Genomic DNA, 22410 nt, shown 5'->3' with positions numbered 1-22410 from the left:
CATTCTCCATGATTTAATTTCATATTTTGTACTCTAGCATCTTTGTTATAAAAATATTCTTTAATCATTTTTGCTTGATATTGTTTTATTTTCGAATAAGTTTCTTTCTTTCTTCTTTTTTTGTGCTCCTAATTCTATTGTATTGACATATTTTCCTTTAGTTTAATTAATAGAACATTAAAAATCACTATTTTTGTGGATATAATTGTTTGAGCTAATGACAAGATTATATCTTTTCATTGTTTTATTTCTAAACTTAAAATATAATCTTCTAATTATTTTTCTTTTAAAATGTTTTCCTTTTTTTATTTATTTCCTTCTTTTCGCTGTATTTTCATCTTATATATATTTCTATTAACACAAAGCAAAAGTCCCTTATAACAAGAAGTCAATATGGCAGATGGAATTGTTATTACAGGGAGCTTCTTATTATTTGCAAATGCACATAATTAATATAAAAATAGCAATGATTAGGATCAGTTGGATATTTAGTGAAATGTATTTTATTGATGCTAGAAATAACTAAAGCTGTTCCATTTTACTTTAACTTCCATCTTGCTCTTTTTCATATATTGTTTAATTCAAAAATATAGTAAATTGTATTTCCCTTTGAAAAAAAATGCTACAACAAGGAAAGGTTAGTAATTTTTTACTCGTTAAAAAGCATTCAATTTTTGTATCTTTATTATTAGCATTTTGACAAGGATTTAGAAGCTTGAAATATGCCATACTTGTTATGTTAAGCCCTTTACTGTGTATTGATTTTATCCTTAGTTTGTTCTTTTAATTTTCCAAAAATGTAAATTATGAGTAGTTATTATTGAACACCTCATATTTTTATTTTTTTATTTTAACCAACATCTGTAATACAGAAATTTTTAACCCTTTCAGTGTTAATCCCATCATTTCCCAAACTTTAAATTCCCGGCTTCCTTCTGTTTATAACCTGTTTTTCTTATTTTATTCACTGTTTAAGTTGTATGTAGCAGAGAAATTCTTAATTTCACATAAGGTTAAACTGTTAACATTATGCAGTATATTTCTCTTATAATGACTTCTACATAAAGTCCTGTTGGCTATTCCATTGAAGTACTGTTTTATCAACACCTTTTAGAATGCTATATAGCTGCCAAAATTGAGTCATTCAGCAAAAGTTTCAAAGACATTATTTAAACCATTATTTTCTTCATATTAAATCATAGAAACATTTTGAATTTCCTTTGAACTAAGGAAGAGTGGTTATTATAATCTGTGGTTAAAAAGTTGGCGAATATAAATTACTCCATATTGATACACAAAAGGGTCTATTGCACCTATATGCAGAAATGCATTCACAATCTGTGTAAATCCAAACGTGCCAACCCTCCGGCTTTTGACCGGAGATTCCAGTATTTTACAAGTTATTTTCTCCTCTGGGGTTTTCTCGAAAATCTCCGGTTTTTTCACTTATTTTAACGCTGAACGCAGTTTTCATCACTTTCAGTCTCAATGCGTCAAAGATCAGAGTGGCCTGAGTTATGACGTTTCTCGAATCTCTTGGCCTATCAAGAGAGTGGTTTCTCCTTTCCTTTCTGGATCTGCAGGCGCTGAGTTGGACTTCTCTTTGTAAATACTGCTTTACGATTGGCTTCTTTCGGAAGCAAGAATGTTCGCTTTATGCGATGAAAAATTATTTTCGGATCGTTTTCGTTGTACAGTGAAGTGAGGTAAATATCATCATCATCGAATCTGAGTTTGTTTTTATGCGTTTTTCTGTCTTGTTAGTTTTTTTTTGTTGAAATATATAATGGCGGCAAAAAAAGTTAACAAGAAATACTTCAACCAAGCTTATTCGGAAGAATTTCTTGGAATTATTGCTTCTGAAAGAGGATTGAATTGTGCCTTCTGCACATTTTAATTTCTTAAAAATTTTAATCATCTATCTAAAATATTTTTTATTAAAAATGAAATTTTTAATTTTCCATTTAAAGAAAGGTATTGATTTTGTTACCCAAACTTTTATTTATTATATTTTTTAAAAATAACAGATAGTTTAGCCTATTTATTTATTTATTTTTTAATAAAAGATCACTAGCTTGAATCAATTTGTGAATTAGCTAAATAAATTTACTTACTGTTGCTATTCAGTATTATAGATATTAATATTGACAGTTGTTTAATTTTGATATATAATTTTAACAATATGTACAGTTACTTTAATTATTCTTTATGTACTAAATAAAACTCCTTTAAGATCAAAGTGTTGTTATTTACAAATCTTTTTTTTTTTTTTCAAAACTTTTGTGTCTCATTTTGCATGTTTCACTGTTGCATGATCATTTCTCTCTTCCTTTCGACCGCCTCCTTTTTTTAAAATTTTTCCTGGTTGGCATGTCTATAAATCTCTTTACAAAGGGTACGATAAATTTTTCAACAATACTTTTGTTTGAAAATGAGAGTAACTCTTTTTGTGAAATGGTAATAAAACTCTTGTGTTGTTTAATTTACATTAAAATCACATGGTATTGTAATTTGACGCATTATTTATCGTAGATGGTTGTTCCAAACCATAAAAATTACTACTTTTAAAACATTTTTTACTTATCAAGTATTATTTTCGCAGGCACAGATTAAATTTAAAAAGTTATCCTATTATTGTTTATTATTCTATTAGCAACATATTTTTAATAAAGTAAAATACTGCTATGTTAAATTAGGGATAGGGATTAAAATGATTATTTTATTTATTTCAGATGGATTGGTTAGATAACTATCATCAAATCTGTCGAGACGTGGTTGGGAAAGCCCTGAGGGAACAGGGTAGACTTAGTGCCTTTCAATGGTTGATGAGGGAAACTCAACCCCTTGGTTAACAAATATGGTATCAGTCTGGTTTTGTGCCAAAATTCTCAAAGCTAAATATTTCTTTGTTTTAAAAAGAAATGGATGTTAGGCTTCAAGCCAAGTATTATTTTTTCATTTGTTTTAGCTTTTACTTCAAAATGAAGTAAAATATTGCATTGCTGTATTTGTGATGTTCATATTAAGTTGTGATACATTTAAATAAAGAAATTATATATATATATACTATATTCCATCACTGATTATAGGATATCAGTGTGAAAAAAAGTTAAAAGTTTGTTTAGGCCTATAGTTACCTACATATGAGGCTTTATCAAACATTAATATCATTGCAAGTACTACTTATAATTATTATGCTTTCAGGTTTCCAAATTATTAAAAGCGCAATTATTATAAATATTGTTCAAATAATTACCATCAGTTTATTTTACACTTTTGTACCCTCTAGGTGAAATTTTCGTACCCACTAGTATTTTCCTTTAAGTGAAAAAAAAATTGGTATGTGTATTTAATGAAAAGTGTTATGATGTAATAATACATTTAATTGAGTCTATAAAATTAAGAGAGCATATTTCTTTTTTCAAGAATGGAATGCAGTGCGGCTCTGTACAATTTTCTTATCAAATGTTTTAATGATTAATAACAACTGCAAACGAAAGTATCATTATTTAGAGTGTGTATATGTACCTTCTTTTCACCAGCTTAATTATCTTATTTCTTTGTTGAGATAGTTATTTCACAAAACATAATAAATATTTGTTTAAAAGGAAAACTGAAGGAATAAAATCTATCTTTATCAATTTTTGCATTAGTAGCCAATTCCTTGTAAGACAAAAGATAATAAAATAAAATAGGTATAGTTGAGAGGATCTATAGTTTGAGTTCAGTTTCCTATATAAACTTTGCACTATTTCCTGGTGATTATTTTTTTAGCATTTGAGGAATATTTTGATATGCGAGTTTCCTTATAATTGAATATTATCCAAAAAAAAATATCTGTTTTCAATTAAATATTATCGATAAAATATTTGTTATTGATTCAATTTCTGTATCTTCAAATATTTCATTCATGTATAAAGAACATACAAAACTTTTTTATAAGAATTAGTCTTTACTAATTGATTCTCTTTAAAAAATGTGACTTTCCTCAAAATTTATTTTAGTTGCTTAAAAGCTATACATTTTTATAAGTTCGTTGCATAAGTTATAGTTTTTATGTTCTTACTTCAATTTTTTATGATTTAGTATCTTTATTCTCATAAATTTAAATTAAATTGATTGCAAGTAAAAAAAGGTATTAACTTTTATGCATAATTAATTCTAAATATTGATGAACATTTTTACGCACTGATATCTGTAATGAAATGCATGTGATGTGTTGTGTAGTTTGAATGTTATAGTACATAGAATAGTGTTGTCTTCCAATAATTAGAAAAGTGATCTGGTTATGCTAAGCATATCAGGGTAAATATTCATTATAGCAATACACAAACCTAATCAAATAGTGTCAACTGATTTGTACTATTATAAAAGGTCTTGTCCTGTGTACACTGAAGCCTAGCTTTACACAATTCTTTCTTTCTTAATTTTTTAACTTTTATTTGCTTGTCTCTTTAAGAGGTCTGCTTTCTGAGCTTATTTTGTTCTTATTTGATAGTGTGTAATTTTGTTGTATAATTGTTACTTGTTAATAGTTATGAATACAAATAACAAAACTAAGGTTAACATTTTGTGATATAATGAAATAATTTTTTATAGTGAAAAAATGTTATGCATGCACTTGCGATAGTTTTTTTAGAAAATATGCTTGTTATAATGTGTCTTTAGCATAATGTTGATGTACTATTTGAAACTTAATTACTTTGATGAACTATTTGAGCTGAAGTGAGATCTTTTTTACGCATAAAAGATTTAAAAAAAATTAATTTTAAATTTGTCATTATTTTTATTACCATAGGCAATTTGGGAATATTTTTGGAAAGATAGTAATAAATAAAAATTGCATGACTTGATTCTGAATTTTTGTTTCTAAATTTTACGTGTACTTAAGTTGTGTTTATGAGAATAAATATGAATAATAACTCTAACATTTATGAAGCAAGTTGCCTTTATCAGCAAATTAAAGTATTTGTTTATTGTCATTTAGAAAGTTTTCTAAATTAAAAAAGTAAAAAACAAATATGGGAAAGTATGCAAGCTACATAATAACATTTAGATCTATGAAACAGTACAAAAATTATCTTTAGTATTAGAATAAAAAAATTGATCTTTTTTTACATAACAGTTTTCCCTGATGTACTTAATGATACATGGGTTTCTATTGTTTAAATTGTTTTGAAAAGAAGATGTTTACAACTTTTGACAAAATTATTTTTGTTAGTTTAAGATTCTATCCACAGTAGAAAATTGCATGTAACTTTTAAAAACAACAAATTCAAAAGCCAAGTTGGAAAATTTAATTCGTGAAACAATAAAAAACACAAAGAAAAGTTTTATTTCAACAAGTTTTACATCTTTATTGCTTTCCTAAGTCTGTTTAAGGGGCATTATTTGTGCTCTTTTTATATTATTTTAACTTTGTGCTGAGCACTAAATTAACCCTTTTTTACTGTAACATTATATTAAAAATTCTATATCAATTTAAAAATTTTGCGAAAGTTTTAGCTATGCATGCCTTTTAATAGAATTAACATAAATGTTAATAAATCTATCAATATTTCTTAAATATAAGTGGAATTACTTAACGTTTTTTCTTATAAAGTTATTATCAGGTCTAATATTTTTCTGATATGCTTGATTATAAATTAACAATAAGTCTGATTAATTTAATTTATGCAAAGTTTGATTTTATCTATGTGATTTTTGAAACTGGTTTCCTTTTTATGATTAAGACAGGGTATCTGCGCACCTGGAAAGTCATGAGAAATCATGGAAAGTCATGAATTTTGGTATTGAACAAAAAGTCATGAAATGTCATGATTTTAACTACTTTTTTTTCTAAAGAAGGTCATTTGGGTCGCTGAAAAATCTAATTTTTAAATGTTCTTATCATGTTCTTTAAAAATTATGGTGTTTTTTCAAAAAAATGAAAGAAAAAACGTCATTTCTAGAGCAAATTATCTTTTAAACTTCTGTGATTTCAGAATTTTTGTTATTATTTATTTCTATTTCATCCATTTCAAATTCTAGCTGAAGCAATTTTTTTTATTCTGAAATGAGAAAGGAAATCAGGAGTATTTCTTTCCTTTCCCAATGAATAAGAAAAGTTTCTTTAGAATATAATTCTGCAGAAAAAAAGAAATAAAAATTATTTGCTTTTCTATTTTTTTCAGCTATTTTATTGCTTCAACTCTTCCTTTACTCTGTTTTGTAAATTTAAAATCTCTAAATATGAAGATGCAGAGTATAACGGTTTTGATTATACCTATCATTTCAATTAATGTTATTTTAATGACTTTTTAAAGTTATTGTTGTGTTTTTGTCGGAGAAAATAGTAACTTTGTTAAGTCATGAAAAGTTTTTAGAATTAGTCATGGAAAGTCTTAAATTCAAAAATCTGAAATGTGGCAGATACCCTGTAAAGATAAATGAAACATAATTTAAGTAAATTTTTTTTGATGGAAGTGTCTTAATTATTTCCTTTAGCAGAAAATTATATGCTAATTGAGAGTAGAATGAGTGTATACATAGTTCTTATTAGAGGATCAACATAGTATTAAAATTTCCAAAAAAAGTTTTTATTCTTACGTAATTCTGAAATGCGAAACTGAGAAACTGAATTAAGAAACTGAAAGTATACTTTTATAAATGAGAAACTACAGCCTTTTTTACCCAGATGAAATAATGAATAAGCTTTCACAAACTCTAAATGGTATTTACTATAAACATTCAAATGATTTAACAGGATGCAGAATTTTTTCGAGCTATTTGCAACAAAACTCTCTAGCACTAATATGTTTCTACAAGATACTTTTAATAATAACAAACATATATGTAACTAATTTAAAATAACAAAATCACTGTGTTTACGAATATATATGTATAATTTTTTTTAAATTGAACATGTAGTAATTTTTCATTCTAATATTATGGGTGATATTCTCAAATTTTGTTGATAGGGGACCACATAAATTATTTAATTCTAAACATTTCGTGACTAATCATCACAATAAATATATAATGTCATTCATAGTAATAATCGCTGAAAAGAAGATTGACGACGAAATCAGGCGAATCAGACTCCTTAAAAAGGAGTTACTAAATTGCATGTTTCGTTTCGATATTAGGTTGTTTTAATAAATAATATCGTATAAAAATATCGGATTTGAAAACTATGGTGAAAGCAATAGTAATAACTGCCAAAAAATCGATAGAATCATTGCCTTAAAAAGTAAATACTCAAATACACCATTCAAACTTTTCATATTGTTTGAAATACATCAGGATATTTGAAAACATGTGAAAATCAATATCAATAATTGCCGAAAATACAATCGGAAACATTCCATTGATTTACTATGCTATCAGCGTGAATTGAGCGTGCCAAAAAGTGATTATCTAAAATGTGTGATTCGATTTTTATGCATAAATTTCTATTGAAAAGAAAACTAATGTTTCTTACAATTCATAAGAAAAATCTTTTTGTGACAGTGTCGCTGCAATTCTGCCACGGGGACAGCATGCATATTATTAACATCAGTATGTCATTTCTATTGTACACAGTATATTTTTATATTGTTTATAATTTTTGTTTAATGCATTGATGAAACTTAACTTTTGAAAAAATCAAAACATCATTGAAATTTTTTTCTCAGTGAAAAAATATTCTTTCACATGTAGTCCAAGACCATAACTTTAAAATATAACTGCATTGTAGTCAAGTAAGACTGCCTATCAGTTGCTACTACCAGCCATGTATGTTCAGACTCAAAACCAACTGCATGGCTTGAATATTGAGGGATCAGACTTTTACTGTTATAATTAAGTTATTGAAAATTGTAATTAATGTTTTTTTATATTTATTGGTTTAAAATTTGGAAATAAAATATTTAAAAAAATTAAACCCTATCTCATATTAGACACAATTATTTAATTAATATTGCAAATGCCTGATATTAGTATATAATATTAGACTGTCGCATATAATATTGGACACAATTATTTTTAATGGTTTTGAGCACTAAAAATTTAGATGTATTTCTGAATTATGACTTAGGTTTATTTTTTGTACAGCAAAATCTGATTCTTAAGAAATTCAGTTTACCTTATTTTTTTAAAAAAATTTTTGGCAAGTCCCCTAGAATACTCCTGAAAATTTAGTATGGTAAGAAATAAAAGAAATAATATTTTTTTCTGTTAATCTTGAATAATTCAAAGGAACAGAAAAAAAATTTCAAAATATTCAAAAACTCTTGAAGTGAAAGTATTTTATATGTTTTAGAATTTTTTAAAAAATATCCTCAAGTATTTTACAAACATTTTTCATGTAACTTAGCATATGAAAGCAGTCTACAATTTTCACATAAATGCTTTCTGGTAGCGCTTAAATTCTTTTCTAGCATTTCTATTAATAGTCACTTTTCAGTTTTATAAGTTCATGTATATGCAGTAGATAAGGCCTTCTCTTGATTTTTCCTTGTACTCTTTATCTCCATCTTCAGCTTTGTTATTCATAGCCAGTTGAGCAATAATGATAATACTTAAAGCACAAGCATTCAATTCATTACTACCTTATTAAATTATTCCAAAAAAGTGCATGTCAGTCTATAATAACAAAAAATAACTGTAGTTTCAGAGAAAAAAGTGTTTGATCCTTTCAATTCACAGGGAAATAGATTCTTCCAACCAAAGGGTGCGTCCAATTCTTTTTCTCTGGGGGGACTGGCTTTGGATAACCAATTAAAAAATGCAATAAAAAGTGGACATGGTTTTAGTTTTTCTATGTAAAACTTGTCACTGCACATATTTTCACGATACTATTTTTAAAAAAACTGTACATGTCATTTGAATAACCCAAAATAAATTTTGAAATCATTCATAATTTCTTAACGTTGGTTTTTATTCAGATTTCTTGAGAGCAAGTAAAAATTGGAGTTTCTTTTTTTTTTTTCCGGTATCACTCAGAATTTAGAATCTTTCGTGTTTGACTGTATTTCATTTAATCTATATTTTTGCTGTAAAAAGTGAACACATGTTAGTATAATACTTGTTTCTGTACCTCAAAAATCACTTTAAAAATCAAAAGCGATCAATAATTTCACAGCAATGAAAATTATGTCTCTAAGTATAGAAATTCAATTCAAAGATAGAAAGGTTAAAATTCACTTTTTTACCACATTTTTTAATAAATAGAGATAGACAATGGGTCTAATATAAGACTAACTCTTATTGTGGTATTTGTTCTGTTTAATCGAGGCTAAATAAGAAATACTACTTATCCTTATTTTTGTTTTGTTCAGCTATAAGAAAGAGTAAACTGTTTTATAGCCTAAAATTCTTGACTTAGATTATCTATAATTTAGGCTGTATTACTTATTTAGGCTGTACTAAATATATTTACTTATTCTACACTTTAAAAACATAAAATACTCTTTAATTCTTACTGAACAAATCCATATTTATTACTTAAGTGTTTTGTGACAAAAGATATGAAGTCTAACAAAAGAAAGATTTCCTTCTGAAATGGTAAGGTTATTATTGATATTTATATTCTTTTTGTTTTTTCAATATAAGCTCAAATTCCATTTATGCAATGTTGTTTTTTAGCCATACATATGCACGTAGCTTAAAACCCAAGGTTTAATGATCGCTAAAAGAGTTTTCCTTTTAATATCATTAAAAGAATATGAAACGAGTAAAGTTTTTAATAAAAAATGTAAAAATAGAAGATGAAATGTTTCTTTTGGGGGGATGTTAATACAATATCCTTTCTGATTGGGGGGATATAGTACAATATCATTTCTGATAATTATTCAAAATTGACAAGTTTGATCCTAGCTTAAACCTTAAAATGAAATCTATGTCTGCATTCATTCTACTCAGAACCCTTGTTTAGATAAAGAGTTGAATTGGTATGTTGCTGATTCAAGAAATTGATAGTTTTTGTGTAGTGTATTATTATAATTCTGTAGCAAATTACTTCCAATAAATGTATGTATTTTGAAGGAATTATTGATATCAAGTATTTTTATATTCTATTTGATCATGATATTTTATGTTTTAATTAATGTTAATAAAATCTACTATAATTTCACTAAAAGAAAATGTGTATTGCCCAAATAAATGAAAATATAGTAAGCTCTTTTAAATTCAAATAATATTCAATTTAAAATAATATAATTCTTTTACAATTTTCTCTTGTCTATTTAGGTTTTTGAATTTCTTTTAATATCTAAATCAAGGAAAAATTCGAAATTCAAATTTCAAGGAAAATTATTACAAATGCAGCCTATTTTCTTCATTTAGAAATATTTTCTTGGTAGCTATCTTAACGTGTGTACAATGTATGTTTTGCATGTGATTTGTTTTTTCAATCCTGTTACAAATCAGTAGCGCTTTGAATAACCATAAGGTTAAAAAACTTAAGACTTTTTATTACTATGTAATTCTCTTTCTCCAAAGGACGGAAAAAAAATCATGAAGTGTGAAAGCTGAATACTTTTCTTACTTGCTGCTATACTTTTTCGAAATAAATTAAAACAACAAAAAATTATGTAGAAGTAGAAACTTCTTAACTCTAAAACAGACCATTAAACAAAAGCATATTTCAAAATATATTCTATTTCCAGTTAAATTCTTTAATATAACATAGTACTTACTGTTATTTCTTTAGCACTAAATATTTTTTTTCAGATCCTCTTTTTAAATAGAAATTGAAAGAGCTTACTGTGGATTACTTTTAATATCTTTTGGCTGACTTTTAAAATCCCTAAACTAAAATGTCCATTTAATTTTCTTAAGCAATAAGCCACTTTTTAAACTATTTTTCAATATTTTTTTATTAAATATAACACAAAAACATACTTTTTCAAAATTAACACACCTTTCCTTTGTCATTTATCATTTACAAAATTATGAGTGCTGACCAAAATAAATGAATAATTCGATAAAATTTACTAGCAAATTAACGAAATTCAATAAGTATATTTCAAATAATATAGGTTTTTTTAAAAATAAAAATTATTATTAGCATATAATCTTTTGATAACTTTGAATTACTATACCAAAAGTTAAGTAGAGTAATATTTTATGAAAAATGTGTAACTTATTGATTTTCGAAGAGTAAAATTTAGAAATATGTTATTTAACTTCAATCTTTAACTATGCATCCCAAACTGAGTTTTCGAAGTTAGACTTAGGTGTTTTTGCTTACAAAAAACTGGTTTGTCTCTATTTTATTCAACCAAAAAAAAATGAATTTCTGAAAAAAGTTTATTCAAATTTGCACACACTTTAGATAATATTCCAAATATTCTGTTCCTTTTGCTGAAATTTTTCTGCTGTAAACGGCTTTCCCATTGCATAATAGGGGGAAAACAAATTTTTGTTGCAGGTAAGTAACTAGTATAATCTTTGATGAAAGTAAAGACTAACTATTAGAGTGTTAAATAAAGACATTAATTGAAGATACTGTAAATCCCCCAAATATTCATGCATTTAGTACATAAACTACAGATAAATGAATTCTGTGAATAATACTCAAAACAATCAAACAAGGGTATAATTTATTTCATAAAATTTTTTGTGCTATTTTTTAGACATTTAAAGAGTCAATATTTATTAACTTAAAGGTACATGCAATTTTTTTGAGTGAAATTTTTTGCCTGTATATATTAAAGTCTGTCATGTTTTTCTTTGAAAGCACATTTAAAAAAAAAAAAAAAAAAAAATTATGAAAAGTGATGCATCGTCTTGTATGTCAAGATATTGAAGTATGCAATCCATATCTCTTATATAGTGCATCTTTTTTAATGTTAATTTTATTCACGTTAAGAATAATAAGATAATTCACTAAGTTTATTTAAGAGAAAAATTTGATCTGTGTTTTAAGTTTCTTTTCATACCCATCTTCAATGCCGTAATGTTTATCATTACAAGGAGAAAAAAAACATGAATACACAAAGATCGATAAGGCATTTGAGGGTTACCAAAAGTTAACCGTATATCTTTCTTTTTCGATAAATCCAAGGTGGCGAACTTAATCCATTTTTCGACTTTCAAAGAGTTTGAAAAACTAGGGTTGCCAGACACACTTAACATTTATGACTTTATCAGCAGGAAAATTTTCCCTGATTACTTATAATTCTTTTTTTACATTGTTTAAAATCGTAATCTCTATAATAAGCTCGATAAAGTGTAGCGAAAAGTCTTTTTAAAATTACTCATTGTCTTTTTTTAAAAAAGTGAATTTTCTTGACTTAACTCTTCAATAGAAGCAAAATGTTTAAATATTGAATGAAAAGTACTTGCTGTAAAAGATATGACTTTAATGATTTTTTGCTCTCCATTTCATTTTTTCATCTTTCCAGCAACTGGACTCTAAAATAAATAAATATTTTCCGAAAATATTATCTTTATACTTTTCTATTAATGTTACTTTAAAAAAGAAATATTAATAGAATTTTTTATTCAGCTGTTAATTACAAAAATCAGTCTATAATCACAAAATCCGAATCCTAATGAAGTTTGTTAGAAAAAAATTTTCCTACTTACTATCTTCCTATAATACAACATAAATGTGGTTTATTCTGTGGAAATGCATGAAGTTTTCTATATGTGAAACTGATAGATGGTTAACTCATTTCTCAACATTGGCTGGTTGGGTTAGAGAACAACAAAAATACTTATTTTTATGAATTATTCTGTATTATTAGGCAAATTTTCATATCGTTTCTGAGCTTATCTATATCAAAACCATGTGTACTTTACTTTTATATTTTCATTTCTTTGTTTCATTAAAAATGGTGTGTTGATTATGGTAAAGTGCATTTTTGTGTCTCATATAAGTTAATATTTATTAAAAATTCAATATATTTGGACATTATAATACTTTACATGTTATAAAAAGGCCTTTAATCTATGAACATTAAAAACTGATGATTATTAGAGTGTTAGTAATTCAATGTTATTGGTGTCTTTATTAATTTGTTTTGTTCATTCTTAATGTAACAAAACCTTTCTAAATCCATTCATATACTTATCAATTTATTATTATGAAAAACATGTGTTTTAAATTTTGCTTTATCAGTAATGTAGATGGAAATGTAACGAATTGTTGCCTGTGTATTATAATTTGATTCTATAATTTAATTATGAGAATTCATCATCAAATAGTTTTTGATAACTTTTTAAAATCTAAGTGTTATAGTATGTGCCAGTTTTGGAATGTTTTTTGACATGTAATATATTGTGAGAGCAATTTTTCTAACTTTGGAAATATATTAAGATGATCTGAATTGATCATTTCAAGTATGCATTGTAGTTTTCAAGAATGGCAATAACATTTTATAGGATTTTTAACAAATTGTAATTGTACTCTGTGCTTATAATGACACATTTCTTTAATAATTAGAGTCAAGCAATAATATTTCCAAATATGTTGCCTACAATTGCTTTTAATGAAATCAATTTTGATATAAAAATCTTTTGGCAAGGTTATTTTAAGCAATCTAATTTTATCATAACAATTTATTTCATAAGATATCAATTGCATTATATCTTAAATGATTTTAAAGTTATTCACATAGATACAGTTAAAACAAATAACCAATGCTTTATAGCTTATTAATTAATTTATATATATATATAAATTAGATTTATTTTATTTTTTAAAGGCATTTTTAGACAACTGAAAATGCTTTAGATTCTTATGTTTGTGAACAGTAATATAAAGTACTGTGATTAAAAAAAAACTGTTTAATATATTACATTGCTACAAAAGAAAATAAATTTATTATAATAACTGAAGTAATTAGCTCTTACAGAAAAAAAATCTAGTTTTTGCAATAAATTCTGCCCAAGAATTTATTCCCCATAATTTTTTTCTGTTTTTCATTATTATTTATCAGATGCAAATAATTGAATTGGTGTAGAAACATAAATAGAATCCATCGAGATCTCCTGAGTTGATGGAAGCAAATATATATACGCCCATAAATATAACAAAAACAGTTCAAAATGAATATGTGTCACTAAGCTAATGGTAACTTTGCATTCTTTTTTTCAAATATCTAGTTTTTCCCCACTTCAGTGAGAGAGCAAAAAAAAGAGAAAATTCTGCTATGGAATAATGCAATAACTTACATAATATTAATTATACTGCTGTGTAAATTTGTGAGCCCTGATCCTATTTTTGTGTAAAATGGCTTCCTGAATCCAAAAATGACCCCCATTTGCCCTCATTATCCATTGTTTACTGGCGAGACTCCTGAATTCATCGCTTTTCTATAATGTCTTGGCCATTAAGCTTCTCATTAGGGGCTAGAAAAGTAAAAAACATGAGCAGTTCTATCAAGGAAAGAAAATTGGAAGAATTGCGTCCTAAAAATGTGCAAAAAAAAATCATTAAAAATAGTTGCTTCTTCTGTTTCTTCTCACAAATGTTTATACTGATTTTCTATATGTTCCATCTTGAAGCTATTATCCTTTTCTTTTGTCAAGAATACTCACTTAAAAATATTTAATGACAATTTTAACTAAAAGTGGTTGAAAGGGTAAGGTCAGGGTGCCCTCCTACTGTAAATCTTCAGAACCTTCTCCTGAGAACTTTGCAGCTGCTCTTAGGAGGATAACTGTTTATTTTAACCATTAATTTTCGTCCGAAGCAAAAAAGATTTAGTACATACACAAGATTTGCTTTCTTTTATTTTTTGAAAAAAATATATTTTATGTAGTTATTTTTTCAATTTTTTATAACTTATTTTCTAGATATTCAAGCTTGTAACCCTTTTTACACTCCCAAATTAATAAATGTAATATGAAATACAATTTTGTTTTATCTTGTAAGGAAGGTAGCTCCCTCAATCAAAAAAGTTTTCAAAGAATGTTATTAAATAACATGTATTAGGACTTCTTGCTCACTTTACCCTCATGTACTTCCAACATTCACCTACATTCTAATTATTACTTTATATTTTCATTGTTTAAGAGAGGAATAGGTGAGCTAAAAGCTTGTATATCTTGTGAAATGAATGAAAAAATTATGAAGAATAAAAACTTTAGAAATCAATCATTTTTAATGAATTTTTTTAAAAATTTAAGAGTCAAATCCTCTCAAAAAAATCTCTATGTTGCAACAACTGCTCATGTTTTCAAAATTTTCCTCTCTTGAGCCCCCCAGAAGAAAATCAAGAAAATAATAATTTTGTCTCTGAGAGATCCCTAACAGGGTTTACTGTACAAGGGCTTCCTGATCTCTCTCAATTTGTTACCAAATATTTTAATGATTAAAAAGTGTTTAGGAGAGTATAAGGAGGTTTCATGCTGAAATGTGTAGAAAATAGGCTAAATAATTGCAAAAAAATAGCCTGAAGAATCTATCTCTTGTTTGTTTTTTTATACTGCTGAAAAGAAATAATTTCCCTTCTTGCTGCAACTGTTCATTTTTTAGAACTTTTCACCTATCTAGTGCCTCATAAAAGTTTTAAGGTAAAATAATCCTTTTCAAATCAAGCTCGTGATCAAAAAACTATCAAAAAGTGATAAACGTAAGAATGTTCAAAGAAAACTAAGCATGGTGGGAGAAATAAGGCTCATATTCAGAAGGTGAATTTACCTTAAAATTAGCAAGAATTTGTGTGAGGCCTTTTTTTTCACTCAGCATTAAAGGATTACAAATTTTTTATATTTCATTCTAAATGATACCTAGTGTTGTTACAGCTTTTATATGAGTTTAAATTGTATTATGTAATATAACATTTAAAATTGTAAAATTTTTTATCTATGTTGAGTATCTACCAGCCATTGAAAAATAAAGATTTGATATCTTGAATTTAAAAGTTTCAAAATAAACTAATCAATAATTAAAAAATATGCCTGTAAGATCTATTAATTAACTAAGTTTGTTCTTAAATATTTAAATAATATAATTTGTATGACGTATTTCCCAATTTTATTTCTGTTTCATTACCACTTTGTAAAATCTTTTTTATTGACAAAAGAAGCTGGCAGGTACTCCATTGAAAAGCATGGTGGAAATAGAGCAATCTGATTTATTTGCTTTCTCACTTCTCTGATCTGGACTTTACTCCCTATTTTAATACTTTTCGCTACAGAGTATTGTTTGTATTACAGTTTCCTGCTCAGATAGCATATATTCTACACCAATGGCATGGCTTGTGTTCTTTTAAAAAATTTTAAAGCTTCTGCAAAGACTTTCTCTTATAGTTTCTTGTTTCAAAACTTCTTTCAGAAATTTTTTTTCATTCAAAACATAAAAACAAAACTTGTCGATCCTTTTTTATGTAAAACTTGTCGATTTACAGTTGCGACCTGTATTGCCATATAGATGCACAGATTTTGTATAGAATTTTTTTCTGCTCCAACCTACTAGGGGAATTTTTTTTCAACTGCAATAATTATTACTTTTCAACCTACACTAGTTAATTACTGATCTTTTACAGCAATGACCTAATTTTCAGGTTATCTAATGGCGTGTGGGATTAATTCTAAATTTTTCCAAATTCAAGTGTTTTTTTTTTAATATTTAAAAATTTTAATAAAAAAAAGCAGTAATAGCTATTCAATTAAAGGATCATGTAATATTTCGAAATAATTTTAGTACTTCAAAAAATAATTTCATTATATAAAAATAAGTATCCTCTATTATCCGAGAATAACAAAAATGTAATTGAATATATTTTATTGCTCCCTAATTTCCTACCCAAACTTTATTTTTTCTCGTGAAAAGAAGCAATCGGTTTTTAAGACTCATAATTATGTATGATCAAATATTTAAAATTAAATGAACTCTGTTATTAATCTAGTGATAAATTACTAGCTACAATTTAATATTTATTAATTTTAAATTTTACCTAAAATTTTGTTCATTAATAATTATCTTCAATCAAAATTACTAAATCAAAGATCTATTTTTTTAGTGTAACAATACATTCTATAACTTATACAATAACTGTCAATGAAGTATAGTATTAATTGAGATTAGGCAGTGTATAGTACTGTGAGGAAAATAAGTATCATAAATGCAGCTTGTCGAATCTTTTACAGTACTTCCCTTACTGTACAACTAAATTGGTTTGTAATAAATATAGCTAATAAAAAATTTTATTGCGAACCATTACTTTTATTTTTTACGATGAAAAATAAGACTCAGTATCTATGTAAAAACACAGTTGATAAAGATGGAACTGAACTAATAGCATATAACCCGAGAATTCTTTTAAAAAAATACAATTGTCATCTTTTTTAAAATTAAAGCTGTAAAAGAGCCACAATATTGGATCCTATCAACAAAACAAAAAAAAACGATGGCGTCTTTAATTAAATATCTGAATACAGTTGAAGTCCAAATGGGAATACAACTCCCGAAATTCACCATCATAGTTATCCCTACTGATAAACTCAAAAATGTATTAGTGCATCATTTTGGGAAAAACACTGTATAACAATTTAAATAAAATATTTTGGATTTAAGAAAAATTCTATTTTATAGAAATATTCTTCCAAGAAATATTTTTAATATCTAAAACTAGTTGCTTGTGAGCTAGCAGTACACAGGGAGATTTGCCAGTTCACCACTGAAGTTAAGAGATAGAACCAACCCTGGCTCATTGTTACATTTGCTGCTTTCAACATGTTTGTCTATTGTTTCTCTAGAATTTGTTCTAATAGCCTGAAAAAAATACTTATTGCTTCTAATTGTGGGTTTCCTCCTAATTATCATTATTATTACATATTTTTTACATTTAATAAATCCACTATTTATAATTTAAATACTCTGGTTGTTTTAACTATATTTTCCCAAATCTCCTAAGTTTTCAAGATTTTGAAAAAGTTTTATTTTAAAATATTTTTTCCCGGTTAGTTAATTGGATTTGCTAATTTAAAAGATCCAATTACAGGCAAATGTTAAAGGGGTACTTACTAAATATTTGGTTAGTGTCAGCGCTCATGTATGTATTTCATGTATTGTATCATGTCTGACCAATTTTTAAGGAAGTGTACCCTTAAAAATTGTCTTAAGCAAGGTGAAAATTTGTAAAAAATCTAAGTACCAAACTCTCATTTTTACAGTTGGGCAAATCATTGGTTTAAATTGTTTATTTATTTTCATTTAAAATTATTGCTCTTCGCTCTTTGAACTAAATTTCTGCTGATCATTTCCTATTCATGACTTTTTTAATACTCCTTACTTTTCAAACGTAAAGAAATCTACTTAATGTTGCTAATTCTTACTGTTCTTCTATTTTTGCTTTTCAAAGAGTTAAAATTGTTTTATCGGTCTAACTTGGTTGACTTTGTGTTTGATAAAGCGCTTGTTACAGTATGGATATTACTTTTTTTACTACACTTTTTTTGTCTTTCTTTCTGAACATTTCCTTCCTCCATTTTTGACATTAAGATGCTATAGATTCTTAAGCAAAAGCACAAGTAAATTTGAAATTATTTTGACCCTTATGATTTTGCCATTTTTAAAAATCTTTTGTTTTGAATTTTAGTTCTTTAATATGTTAAATCCTTATTGTTATTATAAAATAATGGTTAAGAAACCAGGATATTTCAAAGTGTTGCAATATTTTTAGGTCCATTCTGTTAATGTGTATCAGAACAATAAGTAATCGAAGGGGCTAATATTAAAAATGTTCTGTTTACGCATTTCCTCTTTTAAATGAAAAACATTCGAAATATTTTATTAATTTTGAAGAAAGTTGAGCTCTTTAGTGGTACAGGCATTTAAAAATGCTTTTGCGAGAACTAGATTAGTAACACCTATTTTTATTAAGTTTTCTACTCAAAATAATTCCTACTTTTTTCCCTTTATTTTAACTTATTTTTTCTTCTATTTTAGGATAGAAAAAAAAGCATGTCAGTAAGTTTTTGAGGAAAAATGCTTGCAAAACATTAAACTGCATTAAAACTTTTGTAACTAAAAACTTGATTTCATTTTTTCTAATTAAAATTTTTTTTGTCCTCTTCGAAAATTTAATTTTCAATGAACTAAATTCAGCATCGTTTTATAATTATTCAATGATAATATTTATTTAAGGAGTCACTCAAATTTTCCATTAAAAAAATGGAATCATTCCTGCTATGATGTGCAAAAAAATACAATTTAGAGTACAAAATTTAGTAAATATTTATATAAATGTGCATAGTAACTATATTTTTCAAACTGCTGTGAATTTTTGTTCCGTGGTCAAACCACTGTATTTTCTAGTTATAGTATATTTAACAAAGTTCAAGCAGTACCTGTTTCTCTAATTGAATGAGAGATCAGTTATCAAAGCAATACATTAGTGTTTCTTCAAGAGATAGTAGTACACACCTGTATGTGCTATCAGTATTGTATTGTAGTTCCTGTGATTCGATACAATTTTTGTTACCAGTGGTTGAATAGCCACTCAAAAAGCATTTATATAATGTGGGTCCATTGTATTTTGTAGCTGTATTTTATATGTAAAAAGAAATTTTTTCTTAATATTTAAAACATGAATTTTGTCATGTTTAGTTGTGACCTCAAGAAAGTGGCTTGAAATATGGTTTTGTAGTAATGTTGAATTTTATATGTATGCAAAGTTAATGTGTTGTTGAATAAAATTGTGTAGAACCCCTTTGCATCATTTTTTGTTTCTTTTTAGTTTTCTTCTATCTCATCCTCTATCATAATTTTCTGACTAAACAAAGCTCTCTTTTTTTTTCAACTATTCTGTCGCGGTGAGTTTACAAATCTATAGGGTGCTTAGCGTTTTTAAATAGTGCTTATTTTTGATGTAAGTTTTTTAAAAACCCTTTCAGTTGCTTTTTTGTAAAGAGTGCTTAATTTTCTATCTTTTGAAAAGAGATTTTTTCTTTTCTTTGCCGTGTCGATTTGTTGTTTGAAATTACAAAAAAATGCATGATTTTCCCAATTTTCTCTGCAATATTTATCAGAAACTAGTTACTTTATCATGATTATGTAAAGTTTTTGAAAATGTTTTTGAATCTTATTGATTTTATGTTTATAAATTAAGAACTTTAAACGATAGAAAAAAATAATTTTTATTACTGCACAGATCCTAATTTTTTTTTTNTTTTTTTTTTTTTTTTTTTTTTTTTGGAAAGTGATTAAAAATATTTTTTGAGTGCTTAAAAAGTACTTAAAAGGTGCTGCTTTTTTTCTGAAAAATCGGCAACGCACCACAGCTTGAAATGCTCATTTACGATAATGGTCAAATCTCAAAATACTTATTTACGGTAATGGACGCAGCTCAAATGCGTGTTCACTAAAGTAGTCACAGCTAAAATTCATGTTTACGAAAATTAACAGTGCTAAAAATGCTTGTTTACGACAAGAGACATTCACCTAGAATTAGATTTTTAAACTTCTCTAATGAGTTTTCTTTTTTAAAGAATTAACTAATAAATTCATCGTCCATTTGCCGTTTCATTAAATGTTTTTTTTTTTTTTTTTTTCTTGAAAGACTCAACAGTTGTTTTTACAAGGTTGCCAGTACGAATTTTAAAACTCACTTTATCTAAAGACATCGCCTGAAAAATTACATCTGTAAAACTATACCTAGCCAGTCCGACTCTTAATGATTATGCTTAGTGTTTAAATAATTAAGGAAGCACATAATTCCTCGTTTGGTCATTTAAAGCTAAGAGTGTTCGTTTAGGTAAACACTGAATGTACCTTAGGGAATTTTTCAGTGTCCGTTTAGATAAGGTAGAATAAAACCCCGTCCCTCCCAAATGTATACGAATGTGTTCCATACGGGAAAACTGGAAGGACTCGTCGCCTCAACAGCCCTCCCCCTCGGGAGAGGAGGAGCGATTCGAGCACCGGCGCAAGCCCCACCGTGGCATTTATTAAAAGCAAAAAAAAAAGTACATAAAAATCGGGATGGCAGCAGGCCATTAACAAAAATTAACATAAAACTGAAATAAGAAATTAAAAAATTTACAGGTAAACACGCATTTTGGGCTCATGTTGCACTAGAGCTGCACAATGCTCGACGACCCGGGAAAGATCCCTGAAGACGATCCGAAGACATCGCAATTGCGTTTGAAGTCTAGCACTTCATGGTAAAAACGATGTGTGTGATAGAGCAAACCCTTGATTACTTCCTAGCCTCAGCCAGTGAGATTTGCTTCGGTGTTCCATTGGGTATATGTTGTTCAGAAATAACCCAACAAACAAGATTTGTAATAATCAGAAAAAATGAAAACTTTAATAACAAATATTAGGACAACTATGAAGATTGTTTAACATAGAACATAGTTTAATTGTTAACATAGATTGTTAAACATAGAAGAAAAACAGTTTTAATGAAGATGGGGATAGATTGTTTCAGCAGGAATGACTATTGCAATAAAGACTGTAGTCAAAAATTTCTTAAAATTGAAAAAATATCATGGGAAGACCTCAAACTGGAAATTTATTCCTGTGACACGTCGGAAAATGATGCACGCAATTTTATAATATTTTGTAACCGTCGTTGAACTGAGAACTGCCGACCCAATTTTGGGTTTACGACTACTTATATTCAACTCCGTAGCCTTGTATATTTTGAACTCAATTCAGAAGCCAAGGGAACTCCTGGATCAAGTATAGGGAAAAATGTGCCTTTGTGGAGAACTTTTTGAGGAACTAACCCGCATGTGCGTTACATGGAGAGGAAAACCTCCCACTGTGAGTCTCACGGTAAGGGGACTCTAACCCATGATCCGTCTACCACTGAGGATATTTTAGGTCGGTGTGAGCCGGATGCGGAATTCGATTTTGCGAGATGTTTTCATTTTTCGCCCTCTGATATCGAACCGAAAAGTCTCTTGATCATTTTATAATGGCTAATATAATCAAGTTCTTTGCCAGAAACTAGTTATTTTATCATGTAAAGTCTTTGAAAATTATTTTGTTAATGGTGCTTAATAAGTCTTTAAAAGGTGCTTATTTTTTGTTGAAAGATTTGCACCCTGAATAGGAGGCATCAATATACTTGAAATCTACGCAATTGTTGTATTTACATCGCACTAGAGCTGCACAATGGGCTATTGGCGACGGTCTGGGAAGCATCCATAAGGATGATCCGAAGACATGCCATCACAATTTTGATCCTCTGCAGAGGGGATGGCACCCCCACTTCGGTAGCCCGACGATCTGCACGCGAAGTCGAGCACTTTACGGTAGAACAGTTTAACGAGGACAGATACCGCACACCCTCGGTCCCTACGCAGACTGATCCAAGTGGTCACCCACCCGCACACTGACCGCACCCCGTGATGCTTGACTTCAGTGATCTGCTGGGAACCGTGTCTACTTGAAATCTAGACTACACGTCGATGCGATTCATTCATTCGCGAGCAGTCTGTCTTACATGTAGTTTCTAAACATTCGCGCGCTGTGTAAATGCT

At 27.5% G+C, this 22410-nt stretch overlaps 1 protein-coding gene across 2 annotated transcripts in view; it reads left to right on the top strand.

Moving 5' to 3' along the window:
- LOC107454822 (xaa-Pro aminopeptidase 1) overlaps positions 1–19632 on the top strand; it is a 138090-nt gene extending 118458 nt beyond the window's left edge. For both annotated transcript variants that reach the window (XM_071187627.1, XM_016072127.3), the window contains one exon: positions 2733–19632. In XM_071187627.1, coding sequence (XP_071043728.1) covers positions 2733–2852 — 120 coding nt within the window. In that variant the 3' untranslated portion in view covers positions 2853–19632. The remainder of the gene's footprint in view (positions 1–2732) is intronic.
- The last annotated feature ends 2778 nt before the right edge of the window (positions 19633–22410 follow it).

The sequence above is a fragment of the Parasteatoda tepidariorum genome, chromosome X1, assembly GCF_043381705.1.
Source record: "Parasteatoda tepidariorum isolate YZ-2023 chromosome X1, CAS_Ptep_4.0, whole genome shotgun sequence".
Lineage (NCBI taxonomy): Eukaryota > Metazoa > Arthropoda > Arachnida > Araneae > Theridiidae > Parasteatoda > Parasteatoda tepidariorum.
The sequence above is the reverse complement of the archived record's forward strand: the minus strand, read 5'-3'. Positions and strand labels throughout refer to the sequence as shown.